Raw genomic sequence first — 21,996 nt, 5'->3', positions numbered from 1 at the left:
AAGGCGTGAGAAGCGACTGAGGAGGAGCGAGCGCTTCCCTACGCTGTTCGCCACATAGTGTTCTAGAATTAAAAGGTAGTCTCAACCATCTGCAAACTATAAAAGAAAATTTAGGAGCTACCGCAGTTCTTTTAGTGCCCTTCTTTCCGAAACAAGCATTTCTCCAATTGAAGGACATCTATAACCACCAATATGACGTTTTTCGACATTTTATTACAACAAATTCTATCAAAACCAACTCGTTTTCTAGAGGTACACAATGCGATGGTGTTTTGAAACAACATTTATTTACAGAAAGTGAGTCAAATGGGCTACCACTTTAATTCGTCTGCTAGAACGGCTATCTACTCTTTTTAATTACAGTCCAATACCTGAAACTAATTTCGGGGTTTCTTAAATTAAACTTACCTTGTCGAAACAGATTAATGAACAATGTTCAATATATATGTTAAAAGGTTACATGGCTTGAGCTTGTTTTTTGCTTGAAAATCAGCAAGTCGTCCCATATTCGAGGTTGATGAAGACATAGGCCTATTAGGTAAAATCATTGTACCACTTTTTCAGTAGGTTTCGGAATTAATTATTGCAAACGATTCTAAGTCTTCTCCATATCCACAACCCAGTCCAGTGATGGATGCAGAACTTTATATACTTGTAAACAACTTGACATCGAGGTTAACGTATCCTCCAATAACGAAAAAGCGAAATCTCGTTTTCTTTATAACTGGGGCGAATGTTATTGTTTTGTACGTCAATGTTCGTCTCACGTGTTATGAACCGTACGATCACGAAAGTCGATAGAATGCTCCTTCCGTCTTCGATACTACACGACCATGTCGATACAACGTTTGACAACAATATATCACGTTTGCCTGGAGTATATATGACGGTAGTATCTGTTCCCGGAAGAACAGTTACGGTGGATGACCATGCAGCTTTGCTAGAAATGAAATGATAATTAAATGGACACCCTAGCTGCAAACAGGTGTTGATGTACTTCATTGGGGACATGTTGAAAATGTGTGCCCCGACCGGGACTCGAACCCGGGATCTCCTGCTTATAACGCCTGTTTGCAGCTAGGGTGTCCATTTAATTATCATTTCATTTGCCTGGAGTCCTGTGAAATGAGTGTTTTCCTCTTTGGTCAAATCCCCCCCCCCCCCCGATATCTTTCTCTCTAAAAGGCTAGAATGCGCTTTCCAAAGATGTTGACTGCTGACTGGTAATGGCAGATCGTTGACGGTGGGGGTTTGTTTACAAACAAGGTGTTGACAGTACAATGTTGTAATACGGTAGGTTTTAAAGCGTAACAGTTGCAATGAAGAAAGAAAAGACAGCCGACAAATCAAGACCATTCAAATTATAAGTATACTTTACGAGTGCCCTTACATACAGCAATATTACTTCCGGTGGAACACTGTAGATAATCTTATTTTTACCTTTACAGCTCATCAAATTGTTAGCCTTACAGGTATCAACTTTCAGAGACAAAGTATAATTGTAAGTACGAAAAAATAAATGACTTATGAATATCAATTCAGTATACTTAAACTCCAATAACAGTGTTGTTTGTTGTTGTACAGGGATTTTCGGAACTGACCATAGTTCCATCGAAAGATAATTTAAAGCATATTAAACTGAATGCAAAACAATGTCGCATTTATCGCGTCCTCTTGAACGATTCCTTTGAAGCCCCTTTCCAGTATTTTGATCCATTTTTGGATATTTGTCAGGGGGATTCTAAGCAGTAAGTGTGCCCTCCTTTATACCTCCAGTTCACTATGTTCGTTTCACACACACTAATTTACTGCACTGATGTTACAGGAGAAGCCTGGAATATTTTTCTACTGCTCACCTGGCAGCTGCACAACAGATTGATCCTGATAACAATGCAGGTGAACTTATTATAAGTATCCCTCCAGAGGCTAGTCAGTTGGTTGGTGAAGGGAGAGGCCTTAGGGTTGGCATTGAGTTTTCTCTGGAACAGCCACAGGGTGGAGTACATTTCGTCATCCCAGACACTGAAGGAACATTGGCAGAGGTCAGTTATTTAAAAGACCACTTCAAAATATTTTCTAAGCAATGAAACTCTAGTTCATGAAATAGAATTATAGGATACACTTTTGACATATGTCTATCATTAATTTGTTTGTTTCTTAGCGAGCAGCTCATATGTTCACATATGGACATGAGAATTCATCCCGTCTGTGGTTTCCCTGTGTTGATAGTTATGCAGAACCTTGCACTTGGAAACTAGAATTCACAGTTGATGAAAGTATGACTGCAGTATCATGCGGTGATCTTATTGAAGTTGTATACACACCAGACATGCGGAGGAAGACATTTCACTATGTACTGTCCACTCCAGCTTGTGCACCGAACATTGCACTTGCTGTTGGGTATGTAAACCGTACATAAAAAGATGAAAGTTGATGTAATATATCTTCTCTGTAGTGTCTTGTTATATCTAGTTAGTTTATTTGTATATTTTGAGAAGGCCATTCATCTGTACGCAGCACTGTCATGTCACATTTTCCACTGTATCCTTTTATGCTGGGGTGTGATGTGATTTATATTGCATTAATGATATACATTATGTGAAAAAGAACATTGTCTGGGTCGTTTGTTATGTTTTATTTAAATTTCTGTTTCCAACCCATAATATTTGACATCTACAAATCCATATAACTATTCTCAGCTTGTTGGCAGGTCAAGGATTTACAATTTTTTTCCTCTGAATCCTAACATGCTGCATTTGGCAGTGACAGTTACTTGAATTTGAAGATGATGTGTATTATTACAAGTTGAAACCCGCAGTTGAAATGGAACACTGTAAGTGACCCAGATGGTGTCTTTTTTTCCATTTTAGTTAAAGTGCTCATGGTTCCCAAAGACATTATGTCACAGATACGATACACGTTTACTCCTTAATCAGTAATAGAGTTCTTTCACAGTGAAACAGTTTCTTATATTTCAATATGACATATGATCTGTGAGCAGTAAGAAGGCCTGTAATTAGTAGTCATTATTGCCGTTCACTTATTTTTTCTCTGATTGCTTGTAAATTCCTTGACTCTTTGTGTGTTATAACACTGAATTCAAGTTTATGGAAACAATTAACAAGCAAATGTTCAAAGCTATAAAACAGAGCCTAAATACCTCTGACAGTGACATGTAAAATAATAATAATAATCTGTTTTTCAGGCCATTTGAAATATTTGTTGACCCCTACATGCATGAGGTTACACACTTCTGTTTACCTCAGCTAATGCCCTCGCTGAAAGTTTCAGCAAGATACATGCATGAAGCATTTGAATTTTATGAGGAAACACTGGCTAATCGTTACCCATATTCATGTTACAAGCAAGTGTTTGTTGATGAAGTTGATCAAGATGTTTCTGCGTATGCTACGATGAGTATATTGAGGTAATGTTCAGTTAATATACTAAAATCACAAAGTTTTTGGTTTCCCTTGTGTGCAATATGTTTACATACCTTATCACTGAATGTGAATTAACATTCTCTCGTTTTTCCTTTATTTCAGTACAAATTTACTTCATTCACCTGCAATCATAGATCAAACATATATTACCCGTAAGGCTATGGCACAGGCTATAGCAGAGCAATTCTTTGGGTGCTTTATTTCAATGCAAAATTGGTCTGACACTTGGTTGCCAAAAGGCGTATCCACTTACTTATGCAGCCTTTACGCAAAAAAGTGTTTTGGAAACAATGAATATAGAGAATGGATACAGTCTGTAAGAACCATTTTTCAAGTTACTCCTGAAATTAATATAGTTAACTTTACAGCTTCTTTAACTTGCCAGTCATTTTATAACAAATTAATTATTAAGGAATTAGTTAAATGAAACCACAATCTTATTGATTGTAATGTAGTGGTATGGAGCTGAAGTCAAATACAACATGACATACCCTATACTACAAAAGATAAATTTTGTTGTATCAGCCAGTGGTGTAATTTGTATTATTCTTTTTGTGGTATAAAATGAAGAGGGTTAAAGTGCACTTACATTGTTGGCGAATCTTACATTGTCTGTAGATTTTAGGGAAATACGGAAGCGTCCGATCCCGCCCGTCTGCTTTGACCCATGACATCACAAATATGGCGGAAACAAAAACAAACACACACACTTTCCACAAGAAGCCTAATGACACTAACGGGACAAGCGCGGGAAATGGGGTGTTTTGGGTGGGGGGCAAACTAAATATAAACAAATTTAGACGCCTTGTGTAGCTACAACGTGTAAGTGAAGACAGCCATGCATGAATACCCACCCACCTCCCCAGGGGTCGTAACCCCTGCAACCCATAGAAGATAAAGATGCTTCAGTAGCTGATTAGTGTTTTTTGTCTTTTCAAAAAAAAATCTCACGGGATAGAACGAACAGATCAGAAAGATAAATATAATAAACTAAAACAGAAATTGGAGGAAACAGATAATTAAAATAAGTAATAAGTGTTTTTAAATTAAAAAAAAAAAAATCTCACGAGGTAGAACGAACAGATCAGAAAAGTAAATAAAATAAGATAAAACAGAACTGGAGACAGCCACACTCAAACCAAACTCCGTGCCATCATGACGTCACACACGACAACACAAAGCCGATGCGTGGGATCGGACGCTTCTGTCGACCCGATTTTTAGCAATACGTTGACATTGGTGGTAGCCACTTGGGTGATAGTATAATATAGGCAATGAGAATTGCTGAATGTGGTGCTTTCTTTTGACAGAAGATACAGATTGATTACACTTGTATTCAATAAGGAGAGCACCAGAATAACTTTTACAGATCTGTTTATTATTAATTTTAAGATTGTGCATTGGTTTTCATATATCTTTGGTCACTAAAATTACCAAGATATGTTCACAAACTGACTTGTAGCAAAGCTGGAGGCATGGTTATGTTGGAATGTGACAGCAAAAAGCCTGGTTGATGTGCTGGATTGATCTGCAGTATAGCCCAAGGCTTTGATTCGGTTGGGATGTGATAATTCCCTTGTGGGTCAGCAGAGCCAATGAATCCTGACACAAAGATAAGGTTGCCATGAGTAGCGTAACTTGAGATATACAGTTGTCAATGCGATAACCTAGTTGTGTGTCTCATTTCTGATTGTGCTGAAATTTAAGAACTGTAGGAAATTACAAATGAGGACATTGGCTACCTACATCTTATTATACCTCAATGTACGTCTCAGTCATGATTTGTCATGTTGAGTTCCTGCGATTCATCTCATGAACCTGTACCAGCAGTAGCATACAAGGGAAAAGCTGCCAACACCATAAGTGTCTTTCATACTGCACTCTGGCTCATCATGCATTTCTGATTCTTTTTATGCTTTTGTAGTATACAGTGTACATCCAGCAAATAGTGAAACTGTTAGTAAGTCCACATAAGTAATTCTTGTTTTATGTTCTTGTTGGTGTGATAATGCACAAATATGACACCAATGTGCAGAAGATTTTTTTTGCAGTCAATATGCAACCAGTCGACAGAATATCGTCCAGTAAGTTTTTTGGGTATCTCATGGTGGTGGATTTTATGTGATTGATACCTACTGTTGCAATTTTATTAAACATAGCATCTGTTAAGCCAATTTTCAGTTTAAGATGTTGCTGGTTCTGTAGATTTCTAAAGAACACGTAAATATGTACCCCATCTTGTTGCTGATGCAGACTTACCATTGGATATCCTATTAGCAGCACTTGTAGTGGCCCACTCAAATTGGGACAAAACACTCAGAACAATTTACTGCAAGCTTTCTTCACTTACCTGGAATCACACTTAACTTTACTGGTATTGCTTGAAGGAAGACTATATACTGCTTCTTAGAAGGCAATTCAATTTTGACTCACTTTCAGAACAAGACAAACTCCTCTTTATTAATGGTTGCCTCTTACAATTCCTGTACTTGTAATGAATATTAAAAATATTTTTAATCAGAGAATACTTATGTAGGTTATTGATATGGGCTATTCCAATGTAAAAGAAATTTAAAAAAGTAGTTTTATTTATTAATTTGTTCGTCCTTTGTCCATTTGTCACAGCAATAAGGGACATGTCGGATACATTATGGAAATAATATGCATATAGAAACATATACAAAGTAGGGTAAGATTATGTGAGAATAGGGTAAGAAGTCAGCCATGGCCCTGAAGGAACCATCCCAGCATTCACCATAACAACTTGGGAAAATCATGGGAAACCTGAGTCAGGATAGCCAGGTGAAAACCTACAATTCTCGAATGCAGGTCCACTGCATACTGCCTTAGCCACCTAGCTCAATATATAATTTGGAAAGAAGACAACACGTAAGGAGCAAACATCATTCAAAAATAGTGAAATCAATTGTATAATAAGAACTTGAAACTTGTTAAACACTTCTAGAAAGTATAAACATATTATATTGCACTTCTAAACAATATAAACACACAATTATCTGCCATCATCTTATCCATCACAACTTTCTTGCCACTGATTTCCTACTCTGAGGAGATGTGTTGTGCTGCATCTGAATCAGAGAAAACAGGAAACCAACAGCAGGAACATTCTTGTGCTCACATACAAAGCATGAATATTACACGTGATGACAGATTAAAAAGTATACGAGTGCATAGATTTCTGCAAGCTAATGTGTTTACTGGCACTGTAGAAACACTTCACAGCAAGAAGTGCTTTTAACTCTACTCTAAAGGCTTTCAATCTGTTGCTTGACTACAGCAAATATGGCTTTCATCATAACATTTGAATCATTACACTTTTAGAACCATAAGACCATGGAACTTGATACTTTGCAAATCTGTATACAACCAGTTTTAGTCCTACCACCAGATGTGTGGCATTTGACAGGAGAAATTGTTTTCATTGTCTAAACAAAAGTATTGCAATATATGTATCCTACACTAACTGAATAGACAGAATGCCTGGACAGGTGAAACCCTGTGGGCTCATGTTTGGTACAGTTTGTGGAGTCTTATAAATGTTAATTGACACATTTGTTGTTTGCCTCTCCTATGTGTATCAGATGAAGTGCGAGGCCAATTGCACTTCGTGATTCAGGCATTAACACAGCTTGTTCCTTGGGTCTGTAGCTGTCTTCAGTTATTATTAGTGGCTTTTAGAATGGGCTATGCTAAGTTTGTAATTGTTTCTTAAAACTGTGATGTGTAAATGTGAGCAGAAGGTTAAATTTGTCATGCACTAAAATTGTTACATACATTTTTAGCTTGTTTGTGAACTTTCTACATTGTGATGTGCTGCTAAAGACGGAGTCCAGACCGCGTGAGACGACGCTTCATCCAGTCCCAAACATGCTCAATGGGGGACAGATCCGGAGATCTTGGTGGCCAGGGTAGTTGACTTACACCTTCTAGAGCACGTTGGGTGGCACGGGATACATGCGGACGTGCATTGTCCTGTTGGAACAGCAAGTTCCCTTGCTGGTCTAGGAATGGTAGAACGATGGGTTCGATGACGGTTTGGATGTACCATGCACTATTCAGTGTCCCCTCGACGATCACCAGTGGTGTACGGCCAGTGTAGGAGATCGCTCCCCACACCATGATGCCGGGTGTTGGCCCTGTGTGCCTCGGTCGTATGCAGTCCTGATTGTGGCGCTCACCTGCACGGCGCCAAACACGCATACGACCATCATTGGCACCAAGGCAGAAGCGACTCTCATCGCTGAAGACGACACGTCTCCATTTGTCCCTCCATTCACGCCTGTCGCGACACCACTGGAGGCGGGCTGCACGATGTTGGGGCGTGAGCGGAAGACGGCCTAACGGTGTGCGGGACCGTAGCCCAGCTTCATGGAGACGGTTGCGAATGGTCCTCGCCGATACCCCAGGAGCAACAGTGTCCCTAATTTGCTGGGAAGTGGCGGTGCGGTCCCCTACGGCACTGCGTAGGATCCTACGGTCTTGGCGTGCATCCGTGCGTCGCTGCGGTCCGGTCCCAGGTCGACGGGCACGTGCACCTTCCGCCGACCACTGGCGACAACATCGATGTACTGTGGAGACCTCACGCCCCACGTGTTGAGCAATTCGGCGGTACGTCCACCCGGCCTCCCACATGCCCACTATACGCCCTCGCTCAAAGTCCGTCAACTGCACATACGGTTCACGTCCACGCTGTCGCGGCATGCTACCAGTGTTAAAGACTGCGATGGAGCTCCGTATGCCACGGCAAACTGGCTGACACTGACGGCGGCGGTGCACAAATGCTGCGCAGCTAGCGCCATTCGACGGCCAACACCGCGGTTCCTGGTGTGTCCGCTGTGCCGTGCGTGTGATCATTGCTTGTACAGCCCTCTCGCAGTGTCCGGAGCAAGTATGGTGGGTCTGACACACCGGTGTCAATGTGTTCTTTTTTCCATTTCCAGGAGTGTATATTCAGAGAAGAGTCTCTGTTGGAGATGAAACTTGACAGGTTTTGCAGTTTGTAACATCTAAACTTTGTAGTAGAGAACAATAACTGAATTTCAAAGAAATAGGCGCCATCTGGGGGGGGGGGGGGGGGGCTGGTAAAAAATAACTGAGCGACCGAGAACTTCCTACTTGTTACACTACCTAACACATTTTCGTTACCTTTTTGTCCCCTCCCGGGGAGCAGACCTATCTTTCATATTACTAGAGGGTCAGTCTGTCTATGTTCATTTCTCTGAACAGACCTAAATAAAAATTAAGGTTTTGTTATCTACTTTGCATCAGAGTGCCAAATGGTTAATCAGTACTCATAGTAGGTTTACAAAGCTGATGTTTTAAGTGTATCTATATACTGAAAAATATGGAGTCCAGTGTTCTCTAAACATTTTTTGTCATCTTCTTTTTGAAAGTTACATTATGAATAAATTAATGCATATAATCTAATAGCCCCTCTGATCTCTTCTAGTTGTGTCGTATTTGAATTGTATTTCAGGAGCTGCAAGAAGTTGTAAAGTATGAGGAGAACTTTGGAGGCATTGTGCTTGACCCAAGTCAGGCTCCAGCTCCCATTCCATCAGTTGTTACTTCTCCAGCACCACCAGTTCGGACATTAAACAGCGATCAGGGCTTTTATTTTCCCATACGTAATCTACATACCATGTCTCCAAGATATCTTGAAGTTCTGCGCAAGAAAGCACATCTTGTCATGAGAATGCTTGAACATCGTATTGGGCAGGAACTCCTTTTGCAGGTATGTTAATGGTTTCTGTAATTATTCATTAAGAGAGAAAAATTGTGTAGCAACTAAAAGCTAACTGGTGTACTGTACATCTGGAATGATCTCATTTATTTATTTCTCTACACATATTTTTATTTAGCCTACTTATTAAACTGAAGGCCACCCTTTAATAACTCACAGTCACAATTTATTAGGAAACTAAAAATTGTAAGGGAATAGTAACTTGTAGGAGTAGTTGTATCAGTTTGCAGTTCTTACAGATATCTGTTAGGTGTTGACATTATTTGTGACAAATAATATGGCACATTTATGGCTTGCTTATATGTATACAAAACTGATACAAAATCTTGGAGCAAGTAAATTAAACAATGAAGTAGACTTACCAAGTAATTTCAAACACACAGCATCTTGTGCCATTGCGTGGCAAATTGTGCGTATCTAATTCAGTAATTAAACAATGGAATATCTGAGATGGAATGAAGTGAAACAATTGTGTGGCATTGATCGCCGGGTGGCCCTATCCATGGGAGTTTGGCCACTGAGTTGCAAGTCTTATTTCAGGCAATGCCACATTGGGCAACTTGCGTGTTGGTAATAGTGATGATGATGATAATGATACGGACCACACAACATCCAGTCCACAAGTGGAGCAATTCTCCAACCTGGCCGGGAATCGAACACAGGCCGGCTGTTTGGTAGGCAAACACATTACCTTTCAGCTGAGTGGGTGGACCTGAGATGGAATAACAACAATATAAATTAGGACAGATTGCTACTCACCATATAGAGGTGGTGCTGAGTGGCAGACACATTTGAAATTACATTTAAAAGCTCAGCCACAGATGGGCCTCAGTGCCCAGAGATGACAAAGGCCATGTGTGTATGAGTTGTGCTTGTATGAATGTGTGAAGAAGGGCTTTGTCTGGTAGCTTAGTCTGCTTTTAAATGCACCTGTCTGTCGCTCAAAACATCCTGTATATGGTGAGTAGCAGTCTATACTAATTCTTATACTTCAGTAATTTCATAATTATGAACAGTTTTTCATTGGAATTCCTTGTTACCATCTCCAGGCACGATTTATTAATAAGCCTGTTTCAGCATGTATATCATCTACATCTACATTATTACTCTGCTATTCACAATAAAGTGCCTGGCAGAGGGTTCATTGAACCACCTTCAAGTTGTCTCTCTACCGTTCAACTCTCGAACGGCACGCGGGTGAAACGAGCACTTAAATGTTTCTGTGCGAGCCCTGATTTATCTTATTTTATTGTGATGATCATTTCTCCCTATGTAGGTGGGTGCCAACAAAATGTTTTTGCAATTGGAGGAGAAAACTGATGATTGAAATCTCATGAGAAGATCCCGTCGCAACGAAAAATGCCTTTGTTTTAATGACTGCCACTCCAATTCACGTGTCATGCCTGCGGCACTAACTCTCCTATTTCGGGATAGTACAAATCTAGTCACCTCCTTTGAACTTTTCCATGTCATCCTTCAGTCCCACCTGACGTGGATCCCACACTGCACAGCAGTACTCCAGAATAGGGTGGACAAGCATAGTGTAAGCAACCTCTTTAGTAGATCTGTTGCGCCTTCTAAGTGTTCTGCCAATAAATCACAGTCTTTGGTTTGCTGTACCCACAACATTATCTATGTGATCATACCAATTTAGTTTACTTGTAATTGTAATCCCTAAGTATTTAGTTGAATTTGAAGCCTTAAGATTTGTGTTACTTTTCACATAATCGAAATTTGGTGGCTTTCTTTTAGTACTCATGTAAATAGCTTCACACTTTTCTTTATTCAGGGTCAGGTGCCATTGTTCACACCATACAGATATCATCTAAATCATTTTGCAGTTTGTTTTGGTCATCTGATGACTTTACAAGATGGTAAATGACAGCATCATCTGCAAACAATCTAATAGGGCTACTCAGATTTTCTCCTACATTGTTAATATAGATCTGGAACAATAGAGGGTCTTTAGCACTTTCTTGGGGAATGCCGGATATTACTTCAGTTTTACTCGATGACTTTCCATCTATTACTAAGAAATGTGACCTTTCAGACAGCAAATACAGTCACACAACTGAGGCGACATTCCATAGGCATGCAGTTTCGTTAGAAGACGCTTGTGAGGAATGTTGACGAAAGCCTTCTGAAAATCTAAAAATATGGAATCAACCTGACATCCCCTGTTGAAAGCACACATTACTTCAAGAGTATAAAGAGCTAGTTGTGTTTCACAAGAACGATGTTTTCTGAATCCGTACTGACTGTATGTCAATAAATCGTTTTCTTCGAGGTGATTCATAATGTTCGAACACAGTATATGTTCGAAAACCCTACTGCAAATCGATGTTAGTGTTAGTGTAATTCAGTGGATTACTCCTACTTGCCTTTTTTGGGTACTGGTGTGACTTGTGCAATTTTCCAGTCTTTAGGTATGGAACTTTCCATGAGCGAATGTATACAGTTGCTAAATATGGGGCTATTGTATCACCATACTCTGAAAGGAACCTGACTGGTATACAATCTGGACCAGAGGCCTTGCCTTTATTAAGTGATTTAAGCTGCTTTGCCACACAAAGGATATCTACTTCTATGTTTCTCATCTTGACAGTTGCTCTTGACTGGAATTAAGAAATAGTTACTTCATTTTCTTTGTTGAAGGAGTTTTGGAAAACCATGTTTAATAACTCAGAGGGTATTAATTGTGTCTTGCCACTGGTGTGCTTTATGTATGACCAGAATCTCTTTGGGTTTTCTGCCAGATTTGGAGACAGAGTTTCATTGTGGAAAGTATTAAAAGCACCTCACATTGAAGTACATGCTATATTTTGAACTTCTGCAAAACTTTGTCAATCTTGGGGATTTTGCGTTTTTTTAAATTTGACATGCTTTTTTTGTTGCTTCTGCAACAGTGATCTGACCCATTTTGTGTATCATGGGGGATCAGTACCATCACTTATTAATTTATGTGGTATATATCTCTCAATTGCTGTTGATGCTATCTCTTTGAAATCATTCCACATATTTTCTATGCTTTCGTGATCAGATCAGGAGTGGAGACTGTCTCTTAAAAAGGTGCTAAGAGCATTTTTATCAGCTTTTTTAAATAGATGTACTGTGCGTTTCTTTTTGACGGTTGTAGGTGTTACGGTATTCAGCCTAGCAGCAACTGCCTTGTGTTGCTAATCCCTGTACTCCCGTCCACACATCCCCCGCTGCCCATGTAGCCACTTCCTGTGTATAGTGGACTCCTGACCTATTAAGCGGAACCCAGAAACCTACCACCCGATAGCACAAGTCAAGGAATCTGCAGCCTACACAGTCACAGAACTGCCTGAGCCTCTGATTCAGACCCTCTCGGCTCTGCACCAAAGGACCACAGTCGGCTCTGTCGATGATGCTGCAAATGGTGAGCTACGCCTTAATCTCACAAGCAAGACTGGCAGTCTTTACTATTTCCGCCAACCACCCAAAACCAGAGAGAATCTCCTCTGGTCATTGGTACCGATATGGGCCACCACCTGCAGTTGGCTGCACTCTGTACTCTTCATGGCATCCAGAAACACCTTTCCACATCCAGATGGCTCCCCCCCCCTCCCCCCCTCCCCTCCGGTATGCACAAGGAGTGAACGCTGGCTTCCTTCCCCTCCTTGGCAGCCATGTTCCTAAGGGTCCCCGTTACGTGTCTAACGTTGGAGATACCAACTACCAGCAAACCCACCCTCTATGAATGCCCAGACCTTGCAGGTCGAGAAGCTTCCTCTGGAACAGGGTGGACGACTGCATCCAGCTCAGAGACTTTGTCAGCCTCAGATAACGCCCGAAACCTGTTCGACAAACGAACCGGGTAGGCCCTACGATCGACCCCTCAGAAAGTCTTTCGCTGTCTGCCAGACTTTGGAATGATCTCCCACACAACCGCAGGTGAGGGATCAACCACAGTGCAGGCAGTACCCGGGGTGACCACAGCAGTGGACCGATTGGGTGGCACACGGAACGTGCTCGACCCCCTCTCATATCTCTGTTTGACCCCCCACTATGATGCCCCTTGGCAGTGGCCTCAAGCTGTGTGATGGAAGCCAACATAGCCTGGAGCTGTGAGTGCAGGGTCAACAGCTTAGTTTGCATCTGTACACAGAAATCACACTGTCTGCATTCAGTTTTGGACACTACTGCTACTGAACTGATAATCTAAGTGTTAATTTTTCCATGTGCTGTTATGGAGCTCAAATAAGTGATGATAGATAGCTAGGTAATAGGTTTCTCACATTGCCAGCATTTTCTTAAAGGCAAGGATCGTACAATTTCTTTTGCATAGTTATTAATATGTTGTTTGTCTGCATTGGTTACCATATTGCCATGCACTGCTTTTTTTTCAGTATGGCAGGTGGCAGAAGCTGTCTATGAGAGCTCAAGGGAGGATTTTAAACTGGGAGGTTATCATATCATCCCATGCTATTTCGAAGATTTGTCATATCATTGCATGTTATGTCTTTGGTAAAAAGGCTAGGTAATGGAATATTACTGCAATATGGATAGGATTTTGTATTGAATTATTTGCTTGATACAAATGGTTCATAACATCTTTTTGTTAATGAAATTTGGATGTTATTAATGTGAAATCACTGCGCTGCCAAGCCCCAGTCAGTATGGAATGATTAAGAATGCTTTAATCACCTGCCTGTCGCAGTCCGAGGCAACACAGAAGAGATGGGAGATCATGCCCCCTCGTAGTTGTTACAGTACCTGTGGACACTTATGAGCAACACCTTCAATGATGACATACTTCAGAATATATAGCTGCCATGCCTAAAACGTAATTCGCAGAAAATATTAACGGTGTGCGTCTTCGGAATATGTGGCTGTCATGCCTACAACTCAGTGTGCAGAAAATATTAACGGTTTGCATCGGCTATCTTGACTGCAGATTGCATTTCAGAAATGTATCATACCTCAAGAATTGCAGCTATAGGCCCACAGATAGATGGCACTCCTGTAGTGATCCTCATGTCTTTCCTCGGACAAATTGCCAAGCTTCTACATCTACATCTACATTTATACTCCGCAAGCCACCCAACGGTGTGTGGCGGAGGGCACTTTACGTGCCACTGTCATTACCTCCCTTTCCTGTTCCAGTCGCGTATGGTTCGCGGGAAGAACGACTGTCTGAAAGCCTCCGTGCGCGCTCTAATCTCTCTAATTTTACATTCGTGATCTCCTCGGGAGGTATAAGTAGGGGGAAGCAATATATTCGATACCTCATCCAGAAACGCACCCTCTCGAAACCTGGCGAGCAAGCTACACCGCGATGCAGAGCGCCTCTCTTGCAGAGTCTGCCACTTGAGCTTATTAAACATCTCCGTAACGCTATCACAGTTACCAAATAACCCTGTGACGAAACGCGCCGCTCTTCTTTGGATCTTCTCTATCTCCTCCGTCAACCCGATCTGGTACGGATCCCACACTGATGAGCAATACTCAAGTATAGGTCGAATGAGTGTTTTGTAAGCCACCTCCTTTGTTGATGGACTACATTTTCTAAGCACTCTCCCAATGAATCTCAACCTGGTACCCGCCTTACCAACAATTAATTTTATATGATCATTCCACTTCAAATCGTTCCGCACGCATACTCCCAGATATTTTACAGAAGTAACTGCTACCAGTGTTTGTTCCGCTATCATATAATCATACAATAAAGGATCCTTCATTCTATGTATTCGCAATACATTACATTTGTCTATGTTAAGGGACAGTTGCCACTCCCTGCACCAAGTGCCTATCCGCTGCAGATCTTCCTGCATTTCGCTACAATTTTCTAATGCTGCAACTTCTCTGTATACTACAGCATCATCCGCGAAAAGCCGCATGGAACTTCCGACACTATCTACTAGGTCATTTATATATATTGTGAAAAGCAATGGTCCCATAACACTCCCCTGTGGCACGCCAGAGGTTACTTTAACGTCTGTAGACATCTCTCCATTGAGAACAACATGCTGTGTTCTGTTTGCTAAAAGCTCTTCAATCGAGCCACACAGCTGGTCTGATATTCCGTAGGCTCTTACTTTGTTTATCAGGCGACAGTGCGGAACTGTATCGAACGCCTTCCAGAAGTCAAGAAAAATAGCATCTACGTGGGAGCCTGTATCTAATATTTTCTGGGTCTCATGAACAAATAAAGCGAGTTGGGTCTCTCACGATCGCTGTTTCCGGAATCCATGTTGATTCCTACATAGTAGATTCTGGGTTTCCAAAAACGACATGATACTTGAGCAAAAAACATGTTCTAAAATTCTACAACAGATTGACGTCAGAGATATAGGTCTATAGTTTTGCGCATCTGCTCGACGACCCTTCTTGAAGACTGGGACTACCTGTGCTCTTTTCCAATCATTTGGAACCTTCCGTTCCTCTAGAGACTTGCGGTACACGGCTGTTAGAAGGGGGGCAAGTTCTTCCGCGTACTCTATGTAGAATCGAATTGGTATCCCGTCAAGTCCAGTGGACTTTCTTCTGTTGAGTGATTTCAGTTGCTTTTCTATTCCTTGGACACTTATTTCGATGTCAGCCATTTTTTCGTTTGTGCGAGGATTTAGAGAAGGAACTGCAGTGTGGTCTTCCTCTGTGAAACAGCTTTGGAAAAAGGTGTTTAGTATTTCAGCTTTACGCGTGTCATCCTCTGTTTCAATGCCATCATCATCCCGGAGTGTCTGGATATGCTGTTTCGAGCCACTTACTGATTTAACGTAAGACCAGAACTTCCTAGGATTTTCTGTTAAGTCGGTACATAGAATTTTACTTTCGAATTCACTGAACGCTTCACGCATAGTCCTCCTTACGCTAACTTTGGCATTGTTTAGCTTCTGTTTGTCTGAGAGGTTTTGGCTGTGTTTAAACTTTGAGTGAAGCTCTCTTTGCTTTTGCAGAAGTTTCCTAACTTTGTTGTTGTACCACGGTGGGTTTTCCCGTCCCTCACAGTTTTACTCGGCACGTACCTGTCTAAAACGCATTTTACGATTGCCTTGAACTTTTTCCATAAACACTCAACATTGTCAGTGTCGGAACAGAAATTTTTGTTTTGATCTGTTAAGTAGTCTGAAATCTGCCTTCTATTACTCTTGCTAAAAAGATAAACCTTCCTCCCTTTTTTTATATTCCTATTAACTTCCATATTCAGGGATGCTGCAACAGCCTTATGATCACTGATTTCCTGTTCTGCACATACAGAGTCGAAAAGTTCGGGTCTGTTTGTTATCAGTAGGTCCAAGATGTTATCTCCACGAGTCGGTTCTCTGTTTAATTGCTCGAGGTAATTTTCGGATAGTGCACTCAGTATAATGTCACTCGATGCTCTGTCCCTACCACCCGTCCTAAACATCTGAGTGTCCCAGTCTATATCTGGTAAATTGAAATCTCCACCTAAGACTATAACATGCTGAGAAAATTTATGTGAAATGTATTCCAATGCTTATGGCACAAGTCACTACTTTGCAAATGTTGTGCTCCCGCCACCAACCACAGTGCCCCCAATTGGCGAGGGGGCACATTCCATTGCCATCAGTAACAAAGATCTGTTGGTATCACAAAAATGCAACCCTCCATATGAAATGGAAATGTGGCGGGAAATCAGTGATGGTGGCGAATGGTTCTTCCAATGGCAGCTGTTGCTTATTTTTCATAGAGCAATATACGAAGTAGCGGTTTTTAGTAGACACTGGAGCTGAGGTGTCAATGTATCCAGCTACACATCTGCCATGTCACAGCTGTGATGACCACTGCCTTTTCACCACCAATGAATCTTCAATCCAAAATTTCCGTTGTGTGACACTATTACCAATCTAGGTGTACGACCTTAGTTTGAGTGGCAGTTTATAGTGGAGGATATGGGATACACCATCCTATGGGCCAATTTCTTGTCATTTTATGGTCTTTTATCAGAACACTGGTGTCACCGTCTCCTTGATACTACTACTAATTTAACCAGCCAAGAAAAATTATGCTGTTTCACTGGTACTGCAGTACCTACTATCACAGATGAAAATCCATATGTAGAACCTCTCAAACAGTACCTAGAACTTACGAAACATACACCCACACTAAGGGATGTAGAACACACCACGATACATAGCGGAGTCACTACCCTAAAACCATCGATCTTTGCACAGCTTCATCGATTAACACCTGAGAAGTGGAGGGTAATGAAGCAAGAGTTTTTTTCCATGTTGACAAAAGATTTGACAACCTTCAAACAGCAGCTGGGATGCACCACTACAAGCCATACCAAAGAAGAGTAATATATTGCATCCATGCGATGGTTACCAACAACTCAGTCAGAGGACAGTCCCTGATAGATGTGGGGCACATTGAACATGTTGCACACAACATACATAGCAAACACATCTTTTCTTTTGTTGACTTAGATGTGCATATCAACAGTTACTTATTGCTCCTGAAGAAATAGCCAAAATTGTCATTGCAAAGCCATTTGGCCTCTTTGAGTTTGTGAGAATGCCATTCAGATTATGCAGTGCTGCTCAAACATTCCAAAATTCTATGGACGAGATAATGCGCGGCCTTGATTTTTGTTGCTTGTACTTTGACAATATTTTGGTTATGTCTGCTTCAAAATCAGACCATGTGGAGCATTTGTGCCAAAACTGCAACCACCTCCATTTGCAGGGACTAATTATTAGCCTTTTGAAATGTATATTCACTGTGACAGGTGCAATTCCTTGGAGACACCACCATTGTCCAAGGCAGGCTGTTGCAGCTCATGAGCTTTGTGCTCAATTGCGGACTGCTCCCTACTCCACAGAGCATTGTTGCTCACTGTGAACAATCAAATGGGCTGGCGGTGCATGGCACAACAGTCTTTTTATCTGCCTGCCACCTCTCATATGATCGCCAATGTCATACTCTTAGCAACTACGACATAGTGGCATGCTACCATGGGGAAACAGGAAGTTAAGGAAATAAATAAGAAACAACTGTTTTAAAAGAAATTGCATATGCTTGTTGGGCATCTGAAATCAGACATTTATTTTTCATAACAAGTGCGGAAATATCGAGTGTCAAAGTGTTTGCATCGGTAATGCGGAGGATAGCCATCAGTGTCGTATCATGAAGAAAAGATCATTCCTTGGGTTTTATTTCTTTCATTGGTGAGAAAAGCTGCTCACACATATATGTAGATCCAAACATGCACGTGATCTGTGCGGGATTTTTATGGAGCTTGGGAAATGTTTTTTGCTGTGATGAACAATACCACCATGACAGGTTTAGCGTGTTGTAGTATATGTCTTTCAGTGAAGTTGAATTTTTCAGATCAATAACTTTCAACTAAAGTGACAATGGTAAATCATAAGGTGAAACCAAGAAAGGATTGCTGAAAAATTGCATTTCCATTTCAAAAATTACAAGCTCTTGGTATCTTGATTCAAAAGACGTGATGAGCTGTCTTATCTTGACTAGACAACCACCGAAACTTGTATCTTCATGTAGTTTTAAAGAAGCCAGACCGTTGAAGAATGTTAAAATTCTTTCACCCATCTGCCTCTCAAACAAATGTAACTTTTCTATGAATGCTCTGATTAGGTCATGGATGTCAATTATTAGCTGCTCTTTTCCCTGCAATGACAGATTTAAATTATTCAGCCACATAGTTATGTCAGCTAAGACTGCTGGGTCTGATATCTATTTTAAATCTTTCAGGCAGCTAATTGTTTCCCCCTTTATTTCCACGAATAGAGTTGTTTTCTCATGAATAGCAAAGAAAACACGAAGAACTTTTCCCTGACTCAGTGAACAAACTGTGCTATGGTAAGGTATATCCAGACGCTCTGCTTCCATATCTTTCACAAATCATTCAAATTGGTGGTGACTGACACTGCAATGATGCACAGAACCCACACAATTGACTGCATCTTTCAGTACATCACTTGTTTTCACTTTTTGAGCACACAGTGCCTCTTGGTGAATGAAACAATGAACAGTCAAAATGTCTTTTCTGAATTCTTGAGTTTATTTTTTGAACAAGAAGTGAAACCATGATGATACCCAACCATCCATGGTGCCCCGTCTGTGGCTACAGAGTGGAGCTTAGTCCAAGGCAAACTCATATTGTTCATTGGTCCACAAACAACTTCAAAAATATCTACTCCTGTTGCTGTGCAATCGAGTGGTACCACATCCAAGAGTTCCTCAGTTACTTACTGCACCATATCAACACCACACACAAATATTGAAAGTTCAGCACAGTCACAGATATCTGTGTTGTTCTCAAGTGCTAGCGAAAATGCAACAAAGCTCTCAGCTTTCCATGAGCTGTGCGTCTAAATTCGCTACAAAGTCCAGGTTTCAATGAGACACTGTTGGCTTCGAAAGGCAAATCCCTTCAGTTGCTGGCAGCTCCCTTAGAAACAAACATCCTGCAATTGCTACCATGCATGATTTTATGAGAGGTCCCACAGAAAACGCCTTGCCACTAGTCGCTATAATGTGAGTGACTTTAAAGCTTGCACGAACTGCTGCTTCAGTACCATTTTCTTCACTGCCATTTATCTGAAAAGTATAAACACATTACAGTACATGAACTATGCTACATGTTTCTATAACTTCTGTCCTAAGAATTCTTTTTTAAACTTAAATCTCATGGCATGTCATTCTTAAGTGCAGCCACAAGCTCTTTGCATGCTTTGCCTTCTATCTACTTGTAATGGGCTGCATGAAAATGTGTATAATGATGCTGTGTGTTGTACTTCTTAGTAGAATTAAATACTTTGTGACATACGAGGCATTTCGGATGTCCATCCCTCTCGAGAAATAGAAGTGTATCCTCCAACTGAGGACCTCCACGACTGACTATAGCTGCCATTGAACACTGCTTGTTGTGTCAGCTGTGGCTTAATGTGGCCAGGGAGCAGTGAATTTGCTTTCCCCCATCAGATGGGCTCCGATCTGCTGCAGTGAGTACTCCGGTGTGTTCCTCCTTCCTGGGCCACTGTTGGAACAGCCTGGTCCAAGAAATCTGGCCACCGCTAGAGAAAGTTGGACCCATAATCAGATACGCACGGCTGGTCATGATCTGGCAGTTGCAATGATCCTAGGCATAATAAATGTCTATCGCAGTTTTGTACGCAACCACTTATTGTTGACAGCTCCATTAAATGATTTTCGTGCGGTAGCGTTCTCGCTTCCCACGCCTGGGTTCCCGGGTTCGATTCCTGGCGGGGTCATGGATTTTCTCTGCCTCGTGATGGCTGGGTGTTGTGTGCTGTCCTTAGGTTAGTTAGGTTTAAGTAGTTCTAAGTTCTAGGGGACTTATGACCACAGCAGTTGAGTCCCATAGTGCTCAGAGCCATTTGAACCATTTTTCCATTAAATGATTTGTTGAGAGGTGTTCCTAAATCTTGTCGACATAGCCGTAGCTCTGTTGTTAGCACATTCTGTCTCCCAGGCCCCTCTCGCTTTGATGGTGGGCATGTTGGCAACAGTGATAGGCACTGTAGTAAAACACCAAATAGAGCAGTGTTGGCAACCTTTTGCATTTTTCACCAGAAGCACAACAAAACTTGTCGAAATACGATCACAAGCTGTACACAGCATATGCTGCCATAAAAAAGTGTGATCACATGCTCGAAGGTCAGCAGTTTATTTTGGTCCTCAACTACATGCCACTGATGTTTGCCTTTCTCAGAAACCAGACAAGGCGTCACCACGACAGCTATGCTTACCGTATTACATCCGCCAACTTATGAAACATATTATTTATGTTGGGGGTGGTTTGAATGTTCCAACAGGTGCTCTCTCTCAAACCAAAATCCTTAAAACTGCAATCCACAATCAACTGCAATCAACTATGAAGCTCTTACTAAGTCACATCACCTCGATTCATAGCTATGCATATTAATGAAGCAACCAACCAGCCTGCAGTTAGAACTCGTAAGCCACCACACCTATTACACAGTTTGGCACATCCAGGAGTCTGCGGTACATTGAGCTTGTGAAGTGCATTTTCGTGTTGCTGAGTATGGACAAAGATTGCAAAATGTTTTTCCACCAGTGACTTGGCTTGCCAAAGGAATAAATAACTTGACATATCAAAGTGCCACTCGGCATATTTCCGCCACCTAATCAATGATCTGAGTGTAACACAATTGGGATGTTGCCGCCATCAGAATGTTTCACTTACTGCTATATAGCCATCAATCGCTTTTTGCATTGGTTAGAAGCCTTCCCTAAGAGAAATATGAGTGCTGAAACTGTGGCAATCACATTCTTTTGATGATGGAGTGCCCATTTTGGCATGCCTGTTGATGTATTGATTCATATTTGTTTAAAGTTCTCACGACCCTCATAGACACCTAAGCTGTATTGCATATCTGTGATACAGCTCATCACTCAGCAGCTAATGGACTTGTGGAACGACTGCACCGGCAGTTGAAGGCAGTATTAAGATGTCACAATTTGCAACATTGCACAGGAGCATTTGCAATTGTGCTTCTAGGCCTCAGCACATCCATGAAGAAAGACTTCACGGCTACAGTTGCTGATCTTGTGTACGACCAAACGGTATGACTATCAAGTGAAGTCCTTGAGCATACATCTAATGACTGTGTCAGTGCGTCTTACTGTGTCTCCATGCTGCCATGAGGCCTTATCAGAATAATTATAAGACCCACCAATAAGATAGGTGTGATAAGAAGTCATATTACAAGAATCAAAACTCTCCTATCCAGCAGCTGGAGGAGTGCTACTACAAGTTCGTAACAAAAGTAACAGTAAACCAAATGT

The 21,996-nt window shown here is 41.2% G+C and overlaps 1 protein-coding gene across 1 annotated transcript in view; it reads left to right on the top strand.

Annotated features, from left to right (window-relative positions):
• The first annotated feature begins 1,193 nt into the window (after window positions 1-1,193).
• LOC126251591 (transcription initiation factor TFIID subunit 2) overlaps window positions 1,194-21,996 on the top strand; it is a 135,381-nt gene continuing 114,578 nt past the window's right edge. Inside the window, exons 1-8 of the mRNA XM_049952126.1 lie at window positions 1,194-1,364; window positions 1,448-1,501; window positions 1,585-1,748; window positions 1,826-2,042; window positions 2,162-2,400; window positions 3,206-3,427; window positions 3,546-3,759; window positions 8,941-9,198. Of these exons, the coding sequence (XP_049808083.1) occupies window positions 1,320-1,364; window positions 1,448-1,501; window positions 1,585-1,748; window positions 1,826-2,042; window positions 2,162-2,400; window positions 3,206-3,427; window positions 3,546-3,759; window positions 8,941-9,198 (1,413 nt within the window). The 5' untranslated portion in view covers window positions 1,194-1,319. The remainder of the gene's footprint in view (window positions 1,365-1,447; window positions 1,502-1,584; window positions 1,749-1,825; window positions 2,043-2,161; window positions 2,401-3,205; window positions 3,428-3,545; window positions 3,760-8,940; window positions 9,199-21,996) is intronic.

Source organism: Schistocerca nitens, chromosome 1 (assembly GCF_023898315.1).
Source record: "Schistocerca nitens isolate TAMUIC-IGC-003100 chromosome 1, iqSchNite1.1, whole genome shotgun sequence".
Taxonomy (NCBI): domain Eukaryota; kingdom Metazoa; phylum Arthropoda; class Insecta; order Orthoptera; family Acrididae; genus Schistocerca; species Schistocerca nitens.
Note: the sequence above shows the minus strand (reverse complement) of the source record. Positions and strands in the feature narration are given on the sequence as shown.